This window comes from Colossoma macropomum, unplaced genomic scaffold, assembly GCF_904425465.1.
Source record: "Colossoma macropomum unplaced genomic scaffold, Colossoma_macropomum, whole genome shotgun sequence".
NCBI classification, from domain to species: Eukaryota; Metazoa; Chordata; class Actinopteri; order Characiformes; family Serrasalmidae; genus Colossoma; species Colossoma macropomum.
Genome location: NW_023494805.1, coordinates 34,471,438 through 34,484,430, shown reverse-complemented (window position 1 = coordinate 34,484,430; position 12,993 = coordinate 34,471,438). Strand labels below are relative to the sequence as shown.

General features: G+C 38.8%; 2 protein-coding genes across 4 annotated transcripts in view; both read right to left on the bottom strand.

Annotated features, from left to right (window-relative positions):
* Positions 1 to 5,703: 5,703 nt before the first annotated feature.
* On the bottom strand, positions 5,704 to 8,293 carry LOC118825472 (proteoglycan 4-like). Of its 2 annotated transcripts, XM_036596076.1 has the most exons (3): positions 8,171 to 8,293; positions 6,828 to 7,095; positions 5,704 to 6,191 (listed from the first exon to the last, which is right to left on the bottom strand). In XM_036596076.1, the coding sequence occupies exons 2-3, from the start codon at positions 7,075 to 7,077 to the stop codon at positions 6,025 to 6,027; spliced, it is 417 nt and encodes a 138-aa protein (XP_036451969.1). In that variant the 5' UTR covers positions 7,078 to 7,095; positions 8,171 to 8,293; the 3' UTR covers positions 5,704 to 6,024. The 2 variants fall into 2 exon arrangements, with proteins under 2 accessions (XP_036451969.1, XP_036451968.1); XM_036596075.1 differs by lacking the exon at positions 8,171 to 8,293 and having other exon boundaries at positions 6,828 to 7,549.
* A 2,040-nt stretch (positions 8,294 to 10,333) lies between these two features.
* The window catches only part of myom1b (myomesin 1b), a 39,751-nt gene continuing 37,091 nt past the window's right edge, over positions 10,334 to 12,993 (bottom strand). For both annotated transcript variants that reach the window (XM_036596073.1, XM_036596074.1), the window contains 3 exons: positions 12,191 to 12,213; positions 12,024 to 12,079; positions 10,334 to 11,668 (listed from right to left, as the gene is read on the bottom strand). In XM_036596073.1, coding sequence (XP_036451966.1) covers positions 11,408 to 11,668; positions 12,024 to 12,079; positions 12,191 to 12,213 — 340 coding nt within the window. In that variant the 3' untranslated portion in view covers positions 10,334 to 11,407. The remainder of the gene's footprint in view (positions 11,669 to 12,023; positions 12,080 to 12,190; positions 12,214 to 12,993) is intronic.

Sequence of the window (12,993 nt, the reverse complement as noted above, 5' to 3'; positions counted from 1 at the left end):
ACGAGACTTTTAACTGAATCATGAGAATCGATTCACAAGCTCGAACAAACTGAATAGGTTTATTTCAAACAAGAAGCAGTATAATTTTGATTGGCTAGTCGATGGATGTCGTTTATTTAGGGTATGACTTAAATTTTCATCATTTGACATGCGTTTCTCTTTTTTATGCATTTGCTTCTCTCATCGCAGTTCAGCGGTGGCACATGAATAATGTCAGAGACTCATTTGTCCGTTTTATAACTTATTTATAGTCACGAAAATAGATACAGAAAGATATAGGCAGTAGTAGGGACAGGTCGGAATCGTAGCCTTCATAGTATTTCTGGAACCATCGCTGCGCTTAACGAAAATAAGTCGTTGAGTCGAACATTTGATTCAGTAAATCCGACGGTTCAAACGAATCGGCTCGGTGAACTGAATCGAAGTTCTCCTCGCCGGTGACGCAGCGCTAAGCCTGTGAGCTCACATGACCGGGTTCAGCGAGGAGCGTCGATAAAGCCGAGGAGAAAGTTGAACACTAGTTGAAATACTAATTTAGAGACGTTTGTTTAACATTATTATATAGTTTTGAAATGACGCCGCTACTCAGAGCCAGTGTTAAAAAGGGGCAGCGGAAATAATTTTTTTTTTCTATAAAAATGCAGAACAATTCCAGTTTGGTTTCTCTAATGGGGGAGAAAAGGAGATGACGGTAATAAAGTACACTTGGGTCATTGACATGCTGAACAGATTATTTACTTCGAAAAAAGGAACCGAAATTTCTGTGTCATATAAATGTTGGTGGGTTCAGTGGTGACATATTTAGCTACTCTAACTTAAACTGTGTTTGTTTACACTGATCACAGGAGGCTGTTGCTGGAGCAGCTGCTGTGAACTCATTTCGACATCTAAAGTGGGCCACTTTACCAACAGCTTCTTTATGAAAAATGTTAAGATATTATTAGTATTTTTTAAAACATTATTACTGTTGTATTTTAAAGTTTCTGTTTGTATGTTTCTAAAATAATATAAAATAATATATATGAAAATAAATAATACTATTATGCATTCTACATAGAATAAAAAATAAAATAATAAAAAAAGCTATTCTTTACTAGAGTTTTGTTATCATAGCCAAGACATCTTAAGATCCGTGTCTATAGACATAAAGACGTCTTCATTTCTTCAGACATGCCTCAAGATGTCCTAAGACACCTTCATAATGTGTCTTTAGACATGTCTTAAGACATCCCAAGACCCAATGGTAATGGCTGGGTATAATTACTTCTCTGTCCTAAGACGTTAACTTGCATGTCTCGAGACCAAGACAGCGTCTTCACTCATATGTCTTAAGATGTTCTTGAGATGTCCTGACATAAAAAAATGTCTCAAGACATCTTGTCTAATACTGTCAAGACATCTTAAGACACAGTGACAGCTGTGAACCAGAGCTTGGAGACTTGGCTGCAGCAGGTTGAGCTCCAGCTATAAAAGGGCCTGGGAAAGCAAGAGGGCTGTTGGTTGCTTTGGTCGTTGTACGTGCTACCCGCCCAGATCAAACCCAGTACACTGGTTTAGCTTGTCTTAATCAACCCATGACGTCTCTTATAATGAATCGTGTAAGTTTTGAAAGTAGGGGTGAGTGCCCTGTTTTGTTTGCTACTGTTTTCTCCTGGTTTGGTTCAGGTAGACAGGGTAGTTGTTTGTATTGTTCTTTTTTGTTTAGTTTGATTTTGTTTCTAGCTGGTTTTGGTCATAGTTCACCTCATCCTATTATATCTTATATTGCATCTAATCAGTAGATGTGTAACGTAAACAACTTTATCTCTTTTCTGCTGTTTCTTACTATCTTGCCTTTGAATTCAAGTCTTATTGACAAAAGAAATAGATGTTGATATTTTGCCCTCTTGATTTACATTTACATTTACATCATTTAGCAGGTGCTCTTACCCAGAGCGACTTACAAAAAGTGCTTTGTCTACCTAGAGAAAGTATCTTTGCTAGTTACAAATAGGTTAGAGAGAAAGCCAGTCCTGAGCTCAGATACTGCAAGAAACAAAAGTCCATGTTGATACCTAGAGAAAAAGGAACAGAGTTAAACACAGCGCAGTGCAATACAATAGATTTCAATAAGTGCAGTACAATACATTACAATGAATACTTAATTCAGTGCTCATTTAAGTGCTGTATAAAGAGATGAGTGTCTTCAGTCTGCGTTTGAAGACCACGAGAGACTCAGCTGTTTGGACAGCCAGTGGGAGTTCATTCCACCATCTGGGTGCCGGGACAGAGAAAAGTCTTGATGCTCGTCTTCCATGCATCCTGAAGGGTGGCGGGTCAAGCCGAGCTGTACTTAAAGCTCGAAGGGCTCGAGGTACTGGTCCGTTTTTGGCTTTGTAGGCAAGCATTAGGGTTTTAAATCTGATGCGTGCAGCTACAGGAAGCCAGTGAAGGGAGCACAGCAGTGGAGTGACGTGACTCAACTTAGGAAGATTGAAGACAACCCGTGCTGCTGCATTCTGGATGAGTTGCAGAGACTTGATGGCCTGCATAGCCAAGACCAGCCAAGAGCGAGTTGCAGTAATCAAGCCTTGAGATGACAAGAGACTGAACTAGCACCTGGGTGGCCTCTCGAGTGAGAAAGGGTCAAATCCTCTGGATGTTGTGCAGGAGAAACCTGCATGACCGAGTTAGGTTCACAGTATGAGCTGAGAATGATAACTGGCCATCCAGAATCACACCAAGACTTCTTGCGTCTTCAGACAGAACAATCAGAGAGTTCTCGAATGAGATGGCAAGATTATGATGAGGGCCTGTAGTTGCAGGGATTAATAGAAGCTTAGTCTTGCTAGGATTGAGCTTCAGGTGGTGAGCTGCCATCAGTGAAGAGATGTCAGTCAGACATACCGAGATGCGACTGATCTGGGTCATGGTGTTTTGGTCTGGCGGTTGGCTTGGCATTTGGCCTTGTTTTGTAAAACCTCTTTTAAAATCCCCTATGAGGTCATATTGTACAACAAATGGATATGCAGCATTTTGGAATGAGACTCGTCCGGTGAGGATTTTGCAATAAAGGTTTTGGCTCATTTTAAGTGATTACAGCGGGGTTGTGGTGTTGGAGGCAGATGTCTGCAGGACTTGCTAATATATTTTCATCATCGAATGACAGGAGAACTGTTTACATGATAAAATACACACCTGAAAGTTGTGCATTATGTGCTGTTATTTTTATTCCAGTTCAGAAGGATTTGCCAAGTGTCCCACATTTACTTCTCCCCTGCATATCAACTCCCTGCTTTATCGCCAACGTAGACACAGACAGTCCTTCAATGAAGGAACAAACGTAAAATGGCAGCATGTTCTTCAAACTGTCAGTAGTTGCAAAATACACAAGTTGTGCCTGTTGTGCTGTGTGGAATTGAAGAGCAGCAGAACGCTGCAGAAAGAGAGAAGAAGCAGGCCGAGAAAGAGCTAAGGAGGCAGAGGAAGAAACTGGAGAGAGAGGAGGAGAGAAAGAGGAGGGAGCAGGATGAGATGAAGAGAGAGGAGCTCCTGTTTCAGAAGGAGAAAGAACAGAAAGAGTGTGAGAGTCTGGAGAAAGAGAGTGATCTCACCAAACCAGTGGAGGAGGAGAGCAAGACTGAAGCTCAGGGTCAGCAGGAGGAAAAGAAGAGACTGACCAAACTGAGGAAGAGAGAGTAGAGGACGATGAAACTGAAGAGGAGGGAGGAAGAGCAGAAGATGGAGATGGCCAATAGAGTGATAGAGACTGAGAGAGAGATGGTGGAGAGGAAGCCTTTGGTGAAGAAGAAGAGGAGAAAGGAGAGGATGAGTGCAGAGATGGAGAGAGAGCAGGAAGTGGAAGAAATACTGAATCATCATGACTTGCTAAATATTTGAAGACATTACAAAGAAACAATTAAACACAAAGGCACACACACAAACACACACACACCCACACACACCATGTAAATATGTAAATAAACATGAAAATAAATGGTGTTGTTTTAGTCATAAACTCACAAGAATGTATTAGCAAATAGGTTAAAAGTTGACTATCAGGTGGAATGACAATCAATTTTCTGTATAACAATGGCATTAATGAAATGATCTACAAAGATTCTGACTCTATAAAACTTGTTAATGTAGGCTTGCTAGCTAGAAAAACCTTATTGCTGTACCTGCTACTTAGCTTTGTAATTTTACTTGTCTGGGGAGATAACTCCAAAGTTATAGCCTACTGACAAAATAAAATAAAATAAAAATGTAATAAAATTAATTTAAATTTGAATAACCAGGCTAATTGACACAGGTATATGCAGGTCTCGCTTATGATGAACGTTTTTACTTTGACTGACATTATTTTTCCGCCGTCATTGTACTACTTGACAGATAGTTTGCATAAAAGACTTTACTTTATATGCAGTGTTTACATCCATTAATATCCATCTGGTATTGACATCTTTGTAAGCATCTGAGCACTTTTCTTGTGTTGGTATAATAGTTGTAGAACTGCAATTACAGAACTGCATTATGCACTGATTGTGAATTTCCATGGCTGATTCAGATTTTTATACTGCTGAACAGGCTGATGGTCCACTTTTATTAGCCTTTAATTTAACCTGGAGCTCACACTGTGTGGGCTAAATGAGCACATGAACGTCACTAGCACATCATATACTTTCTTTTAGCCTAAGTTATGATAAAAGTATATATTAATCTGTTCTTGATTTAATGCATAAATCACTATGATTAATTTACAAAATGTGATCAACCTCAACATTTTTCAGAGGGAATAAATCCCAGAAGTGCAGTCACCTTGATTAAATTATTTAGAGTCTTCTTTAGTAAAATTGTTGATGTTAGGTTTCGACCAATCATTTGATCAGGGAAGAAAAAAGAGAGGAAGGGGGCACCTTCCCGTATGTTACACTGTATGTACAGGGTTACTACAGTGTTATGATAGTGAAAGGCAATGTTGGATGTGGGTAATCAGTAGATTCGGGAGAGTTCCTGGTGGGCCAGTAGTATTTAGGGCCTACTGTGAGCTAATATATAAACTCATGCATAGAAACACAAGAATGCGAAGACAAACTATAAAGCCTATTTAAAAGTGTATAATTTAGGGGCTCGTGTAGTATGTAATAATTTTGAGGTTAAATCAGCGGCCCCAACCTCAAGTGGTTGCTGATTGTAACTCGCCTCCTACAGTGGATAGAGATTAGATGAAGCAGAAGTTACTTTCTTATTCTCAAAGTGTTGTAGCAGTTACACTCGGACGCCTGGGTGCTAGTGTGTAACTGCTGCACTATTTAAACTGGAACGGAAATTCTAATAGGAAGCCAACATCAAATTCAGTGATGTGAATCTGGTGCTGATACACAACAGTCAGTGCTCTATAGAGTACATCACCCTGCAGCAGTTTTCAAACGTGAATCATGTCAAGATAGACAGCAGCAGCAAGAACAAGGTGGCACTGAGATAACAAGCATCAAAAAGTTACTTCAGGAAGAGGACATATCCGAGCAGGTGGGCAGCATGAAATGCTGACCTTAACTTACTTAGCTAGCATATTAATAATAAAATAAGAGTAAGAAATGAAGAGGATAAAAATGCCCAGATTTGCATCATGTAAGTGCCGCTCTGAAAACAGGTCACTCTGGCCCTGGTGAAAGGTATTTTACCACCAACATGACTGTTCTCCATCAATCACTTTATTTATTGCATAATTCATGAATAAATGATGAAGTCAGTGACAGGTTACAGCTGAGTCATGCATTTATAAACCATACAAACTGACAAGCAGAGACTGTGTTCCACAACAGTGTAGAGCACTTTACAGAGATTTTGGGCAGTAATTTTAACACACCACGCATGACAGAACACTTTCTCTATTTAAACACTCTAGTTTTTATAATCTTGCCATGACAGGAGTTATTGAGACAGCAATATGTTTTCCTTTTCATCTTTGACTGTCTGACTCTCTCTCACTCTCTCTCTCTCTCACACACACTCTCTCTCACTCTCTCTCTGTATCTCTCTCACTCACTCTTCCGCTTTAGGCAACTCTTCTGCTGCTTCTGCTGATGCCTCTGCGTCTGTATTGGGCAGAGCTGGAATTATGGGTGTGGTGTCCCATCCAGGTGTAACAGGAGATGTTGTGGCATCAACTGACTCCGTCTCTCCAGCAGGTAGTTTCAGAATAACAGAGTCTGGGTGAGATAGTACTGGTAAGAAAGCTGCACTGTGTCATCTTAACACTCTATCGTCGTAGTCATACCAAAACATGTTACTTTACATGTGAACGCTTTCTGATGAGTGGTCCAATAGAAATTTTAGAAACCAAACCTTTTAAGTTTATTTACAGTTGCATTAGCAGTGTTAACATTTTATTTTCTTTTTCTGTAAAGATACAGTTTCAAACATACATACATAAGGTTCCCTAAAGACAACTATGATATGACAGCTATGAGATACTGAATAAAGTCATAGGCAAAAGCATGAACACCCTTGGTCAAAATGCATGTTTTGTTTTCTAAGTGAAAAATAAGTTAACATATCCTCTACAGAGAACACACTTAAATATGGATTTATTTCTTCAAATTTTAGTAAAGATAATATAAAATGTGCCACAGCTGGCCCCAGGCATTTTATTTTATTTCTTTCCCAAAATCTTAAATTCAGCAAAGAATCAGTAAATAGGCATTAAAATATGCAAAAGTGTGTTCTCTGTAGAGGATGTGTTACTTATTTCCACTTAGAAAATCAATAAAACATGTCCTTTGAGTGGGGGGTGCCTAAACTTTTGCATATGACTGGATACAATTCAGAAATGAATGAACTCTCACCTTTCCTCCGCGTCACTTTCTTCTTCTCTTTCTTCTTGGTTTTCTCCTCTGGAGTGGGGATGGGTGAAGTGGGAGAGAGAGGTGCTGTGGAGGTTGGAGTTTGTGGAGCAGGTGTAGTGGAGGTTGAATGCTTTGATTTGGCAGGTGTTGGAGGTTTAGACAAAAGAGCAGTGGGAACAGATGTTGTGGGCCCAATCACCACATTGCCTTCTGCATCAGCCAGATATGAAACCACACCCAAATCACCCATGTTGTCTGTCACGTTTAACTGGCAAAGACACATAAAGACAACAGTGTTAAAGAAATGTGCCGATATGAGGTGAAGAATGTAGGATAGTTTAATACTTGATAGCTGGTAATCACACACCAAACTGTCAAAATGTGAAGACTAGCATGCAGTTCTTAGTGCTATTTTTAGTATTTAGAGTATGTAGAATAATTTAGTGTTTTGGCTAATAATTGACCATGAAGTTTAAGGTAGAGAATAGTAATTTCTTCCATCGCACACATACAAACATCGATTATCTAATGTGATTATATTATGTACAGTACTGTGCAGAAGTCTTTCAATCTCAGCAGGGTGTTTTGCCAGTAAAAACATAATATGCATGAAAACAAATAAACATAAATACAGCAAAAACAATTTTAAAAATATAGTTGAGAAGTTGAACCTGCCCAATTCCCTTGACTTTGTGAGAATATTCCATAACAAAAATGTTAAAAACACTCTTCCGTCTACTACAGTTACAGCTTTGAATATACAAGTTTTTTTTTGTGAAAGCTGTGACATACCGTTAACACACTGTATGTATAGGAGTTCAAATCTCAAACGCTTACCTGAGAGCGTGACAGATGGAGTTGGCACATTTTAAACGTGAAAAGTCAGTTCATTTTTGTTTTTAAGAGACAAACCTGTTCTGTGTTTCTAGTATAATGGGGTAGAATGTATGATAGTATGATATTAACCTTCCTTAAGTTCTGAAGTACATTCTGTGGCAACTCTAATACCAACCAGTTGAGTAGTGTGCAGATTAATTAAGAAGTACCAATGTTAATGAATATGGAATGTAATTCAGACAGACAATCCACAGTCTACGTTTGTAACAAGCATGCCTATTGGCTCACAGATGCCGATAAGACCAAATACTGATATATTGGTACTGAATGACTGACGTTTTCAGTACTATTTTGGTCAGTACCATAAAAGCATTGAATTTTGATTCCCAGCGCTAAAGATCTTCTTGTTCAGGTGAAATCAGCGCATGGCATAAAATGCTCATCATCGGCCTAAAGACTTCTTATATCTTTGATCACTGAATGAGGTATTTCCTCACTTCACTCACCCTCTCTGGTTACAGATCTTGCTCCACTGATCCACTGACTGTACTTGTTCCTGTCTTTGAATGTAACGTCTATTGATCTCTTTCATTAGAGACTGACTGCCAGACTCATTCTACATTCTTTATGGTACTACTTAGGGCCATCGAGCACATGTTGTCTGTGGATTTTGTGTTACATGAAAATAAACTGTAACTGAACAATTTCATTCCAAAACACTGTATATCAAATTTTTGAAAATAATTTTGGATATACGTTTATAACTTTAGATATTTATTCTATGTGTAATGCCCACTACCATCAACGTATGAAAAAATGAAATGGTCTACAATGTGGTCTATTATGCTTTTGTAATGAAACCCTTCAACTACACACTGTCCAAAAGGCGGTTCCTATATTAATGTATCAGCAGTGTGAGTTTATTGTTAAGCATTTGGATGTGACCCGCATGACGTCCATTTTTGCCTGCAGCAAAGAGCATTCTTTCTTGATTCCACAAGTCATTACTGACTAGCTAGGCTAAAGTAAGCAAACCTATAATGGATCTATTTTATAAGAATATTAATAATAATGTGAACTTCATCTGCATTTTGACAGATTTTTAAAGATCTCTTACAGTTAGTGTTTTAGTCTAAATGCTTGTACAGTAGAACAGTGTTCTACTGTACGTACAGTGGCCCCAAAAAGTATTTGGACACACTTAAATTTATATTAAGTTCATTGTGTTGAAAAACAAAAGGTCAAATCAAGTGACATTCATTTTAAACAGACCATTCCAAGACCTTTCTAAAGGCAGCTGGTGTGTTTTAGAACATTATCCTCACTTTCCTGGTTTTCCATCTCCTGTACCTTACGATCAACTAATTAAGGCCTTCTCCATATTCCAAGGATCAAACTAAATTCTATAGGTGGTCAATCATTTACTGTAGTGGCTCCCAAATTATGGAATTCTCTGCCTCCTCTCTATTCTCATTTAAATCTCTGTTAAACATGTACTTGTTATCAATGCTGTCAATGTTTATGGTGAAGTTGTCTTTGAATGTAATGTCTATATGTGTCTGATAGTAAAGTCTTTTGTTGTTAATTGCATACCTTCTGTTTAGTGTTTTAATGTTCTATGATGGTAAAGCATCTCTGAGCATGTGAAAGGTGCGCTATAAGTGATGATGATGATATTCATCATGCTGACAGTTCCATTTCTGTCTTTTGTGCAGTTTCTTTGTGGACTTCTGCAGGTTAGCATCCAGAATGTCTTTGTACACTTTTGTGTTTAATGGGAGTTCATGATCCCATTAAAAAAGCACAAGCTCTCTGACACAAATGTAAGAAAAACCCAGACTATGACGTTTCCACCTCTGTGCTTTACAGTACTCTTAGTGCAGTCTGGCTCAGGCTTTCTATGCACAAAGTGCCTGTGCTCAGTTTGATGTTGTGCTGAAAGTGTTTTTCTCTAATACAAATATAAATTTGTTTAACATTTTATGAAATAACCTCAAGAACATTATAGTTTACCAAAGTTTTTAGTGCCCAAATACTTTTGGGGCCACTGTATTTTGTGGATAAGGGGTGGAAAGCCCTTTTAAAATGATGTTGAGCTAAATGTCATTCACATGAAATAACATGGCTCATAACAAATCAAAGGCCTATCACCAGCATGCTAGTTTTCCATCCATTTGATCATTTTAATTGTTTGAATTAGTCTTTTAAGACTATAGACGGCACTGTTTCTAAACAATGTTTCTATTCTTTTAAATTGTTTTTTTTCTCCTTTCCCAGGTCACACCACCTCATGCATGTCAATCTCTTCCACGCATCAATTCAATAAACTATTTTAAATACTAATAATATGGAACGTTACAGTCTCTCAAATTGCTGAATTGTGCGTTTCTTTCTCTGTGCTTTTTCTTGTCTGTGTGTCAGTTAGGCAGAGAAACGGTGTGTATTTTGTGAAACGGTGTGTGTGTGTGTGTGTGGTGTGTGTGTGTGTGTGTGTGTGTGTAGTGTTGAAAGTTGGGCACTCCTGTGCTCAGGTGTCCAGAGGAGGGTCATCCGTGTCAGGTGCAGGACTGTGAGCGAGGAGGGATGAGTGTGCAGTGGATGGAGGGAAGGTGTGGAGGAGAGCGAAGACAGCAAGAATGATACACACTGAAATCACACAGAGAGGGAGGTGAGGGAATATGTGCTCCGTTTATTGGAAACGAGACAGACACAGCGATGTCATCACAGTGACAGAAACGTTAATGTAGTGATAAGTGATGTCATAACTTCTGTGCAGTGCCAGGAAAGTGGCGCTGAACCTTATGCAATGTAAAGGAGGTGCGAGAAATGATGTTATAACTACTGAAACGTGAGAGGATGTGATGTCATAATTACTGAACAGTGGTTTATTAATGAGGTGACACAACAAAACGCATAATCTACAGACATTCCTAACTATAAATGTAACAGCGAAGTGATTCCACATTTTTCGGAGCATCAGTTTTTCCCTTTAGATCAAGGCTTTAAAGGTTTCATGCACAAATCAGTGCTCCAGATCTTTCCCAATAAAGCTACAACACACAAACACAACACAACAAAATGCTAAAACTAAAGTGCTGCCCTAGTCCTGAGTGAGACCACACAACATAACAGACACCATTAAAGGCATTATTGGCTAATATTGAGAGAGAAACTGAGTTATGCCGCTAGGAAAGGCACAAAGGACACTGATCAAGTCCACATTTTTGTTTGGATTCATGGTAATTAGCTGTAAGGCACTGATTACCTGGCTCAGATCTGTTCAGAAGTGGAGCAGAACTAAAACAGGGGCTTGCAAAGTGTTATCGGGACTGGAAACCTTTTCCCTTGTGTATTACTTTCAATAAGCTCTACCACATTAATATGATAAAGTATACAATGCACTAGATAGTTTCCCAATTTGTGATACTGGGGCACTACTGTGGTGGTTCGATATATGATTGGACCAAAACGTTTTATCTTCCAAACTTTAACCTCTTTTTAGCACCATTCTGTAACTTTTCTCCCCAGAGTGATAATACCCCTAAACATTGGACAATCCTACTTGAATCCAGGGTTATTTGTTTTATAGGCTTGGTAGAATATTCTTGTCAATGCTAGACATCTAATTCCCAATACTACACTCAGCAAACTCATTTGAAAGGCATTTTTAAATTGGCTCTGTTTGTTTTGACCTTTATACATATTTACTTTTTTATCCCAATCCCGTTTTTGTTCGTCATTTTCTACTTTTTCTTGCCGGGCTCCTCATCAGGGATGAAGACACTTACGGTGAAGTCGCCGCTCTCCGTGCCATACTTGTTCTTGACCAAAATGCTGTATCTGCCCGAGTCACTTGTGTTGACAGTGGTGATGGTGAAGCTGGCGAACTTGCCAGATTCAAACTTGAGGATGTAATGATCGTCCGACACCAACTCTCTCTCGTTCTTCAGCCAGGTCACCTCCGGCACAGGGTCACCCCAGATATTACATGTCAGGTTCAGTGACTGGAGAAGAGCAGGTGGAAACAGAGACAGGTAAGTCATTCCACAAGATCGGTGCCAAATGGAATATGATTTTTTTTTCATGTTAAATAACATTTTGTGCAAAATAAAGATAACTGTAGCCCCATCACATTGAACTTGTGATGGAGGGGGATGTGACTAGGTAAAATATTTTAGGCTGAACTGGCTGCCATGCCTCCTGTTATCAAACGTCTAACATCAGTTTTTCAACAGTTGTCACAACTTTTCTGTGAGTATGCAGTGGTGCACTGGTGAATCAATAACTTGATTCACCAAAATAAAGACTCATATATAATATATTGTTCAGCCCTAATGTAGATGCAGTAGGAGCTGGTACCTTGCCCTCCTGGATAGTAACCACATCAGGCAGACCTCCAGCCACGCGAGCACGATCTGAAGAAGCAGAAGAACATAATGGAAATGAGCGCAGGCTTCAGTGGAGCTGTGTGTGCATGTTTGAGTGTGTAGGTAGGTGAGTGTATGTGCATTTGTGTGTTTACTCACTTCTTTCAGCAATGGCTGCAGCTCTGAAAAAAAGAATTAAAACAAGCAGAGAAAATGGAAGTAATGTAAGTTAGTGAAGCATCACATGTTTAAGCATCCACTCTACATTATTCAAAAGTTTGGAATCTCTTTTTCTTTTCCATGGCAGAAAGTCTAGAGGATATGCCAATATTGAAATAACTGATATTTGCTTTAAAAACTATTAAGCTTTAAAAAAGCTATTGTTATTTACAACACTTCTTTGAAGATAAACATCTAAAAGTAGCTGTTATGGTCCTAAAACTGATAATTGGGGTTGGATGGGTGCTGTCTCTTGCGATAATAAAAACTTATATATTATAGGTTTCAATCTTATAAACTTTATTTTTATTGTACTTATTTTTTAAGTATTTTTAATAACTACATAGATCATTCTACCGAACTGGTTCAAAACACATTTTGATTTTTTAACTGACTTGGACTTTAGACTAAAATCCTCTTAACTGAAGTGACCCTATATCTTAATTATGTTTATTTTATTCTAATAAATGACTGACTTTCCACAGGTGGCACAGTGGCGCAGTGGGTTTGATTCCCCAGAGTCCTTTCTTCTCCCATGTCTGCATGGGTTTCCTCCCACAGTCCAAAGTCATGCAGTCAGGCCAAATGGTAATACTAAATTATCTGAATGTATATGTCAGTGAGCACTGGGATAGGCTCCAATACCGCCCCCGCCCCCCCCCAACCCAGGAGGATAAGCGGGTTAGATGATGAATGAATTGAACATTCCATTTCTTCACTAACAAAACGATCATAACACTACC